We start from the raw sequence: 950 nt of genomic DNA, 5'->3' as shown, positions 1-950 counted from the left end.
GCAGCTCCCAGCGCGGGTCCTCGGGCAGCTCGTACTCGGAGACGCCGGCCAGCATGGGGGTGCCGCTGGAGGAGAGCCGCGAGGGCCGCACCAGCATCACCCCCGAGTTCATGGAGGAGCTGGAGTCGGCCGAGACCTGCAGCGGGGAGGCAGGGGCCGTGGGTTACCTTCGGGCAGCGCGCGGGGCCGCGCCGGCCTGGGCGCCCACGCGCTGCCTTCCGGCCCCTCGCCCCCGGCCGCCCTCCGGCACCGCACGGGCYGGGGCTGCAGGGGTTTTCCTCCGTTTCCCGCACACCGGTACCCCAGGGTGTACCGCCCGGGGCTCCTGCTGTCTGCTTGCCGGGTAAAAGACGCTCTTCTGCTCGAGCGTAAATCCTGCTGTTGCCCCCGTTACCGCTGCCGAGGACGAGCGGGGGCTCCGCACGCCGCCCGCTCACCACGGGGTCCCGGCACCGCGCTGGCGCTCGGCAGGGTGGACAGGCACGGAGCAGCCGGGGAGCCCGGCCGGGGCACGGGAGCTCCGTGGGGTGCGCCGGGACACCCGCTGCAGAGCCGCTCCGCGGGCCGCGGCAGCCCAGCAGCACCGAGACGCTCCCCCAGTGCGTCCCAATCCAGCAACCCCCCGGCGCTGCTGCTCCTCCCCGGGGAACGGGCACCTCTGTGCCAGGGGCAGTAGGTGCAAACAAACCCCCTCTCTACTTTCTGTTACCTGTCTGCGCAGCGGGATGCTCTTGGCCAGCTTGTGCACGGCCAGCTGGCTGTTGAAGTCGGTCTTCTTGGTGGTGCTCTTCATCTTGTAGATGATGACGGTGACAACCATGCAGGAGATGAGGAAGGCGCCCGTGCAGTAAATGATGATCTCCAGGTAGAGGGGGGAAGTCATCATGGCAGGCGTATCTTCAATAGCTGGGGCGGCGTGCACGGGGCGTTAGCGTGGCGCTCGCCGCCGG

The 950-nt window shown here is 70.1% G+C and overlaps 1 protein-coding gene across 1 annotated transcript in view; it reads right to left on the bottom strand.

Moving 5' to 3' along the window:
- Positions 1–950, bottom strand: part of FGFR1 (fibroblast growth factor receptor 1) — a gene marked incomplete at its 5' end in the record, with an annotated part of 10,226 nt that overhangs the window by 5,282 nt on the left and 3,994 nt on the right. The window contains 2 exons of the mRNA XM_085304220.1: positions 1–136; positions 704–906. Of these exons, the coding sequence (XP_085160346.1) occupies positions 1–136; positions 704–906 (339 nt within the window). The remainder of the gene's footprint in view (positions 137–703; positions 907–950) is intronic.

The sequence above is a fragment of the Rhea americana genome, unplaced genomic scaffold (assembly GCF_003343005.1).
Source record: "Rhea americana isolate MKP2758 unplaced genomic scaffold, rheAme1 scaffold_204, whole genome shotgun sequence".
Taxonomy (NCBI): domain Eukaryota; kingdom Metazoa; phylum Chordata; class Aves; order Rheiformes; family Rheidae; genus Rhea; species Rhea americana.
Note: the sequence above shows the minus strand (reverse complement) of the source record. Positions and strands in the feature narration are given on the sequence as shown.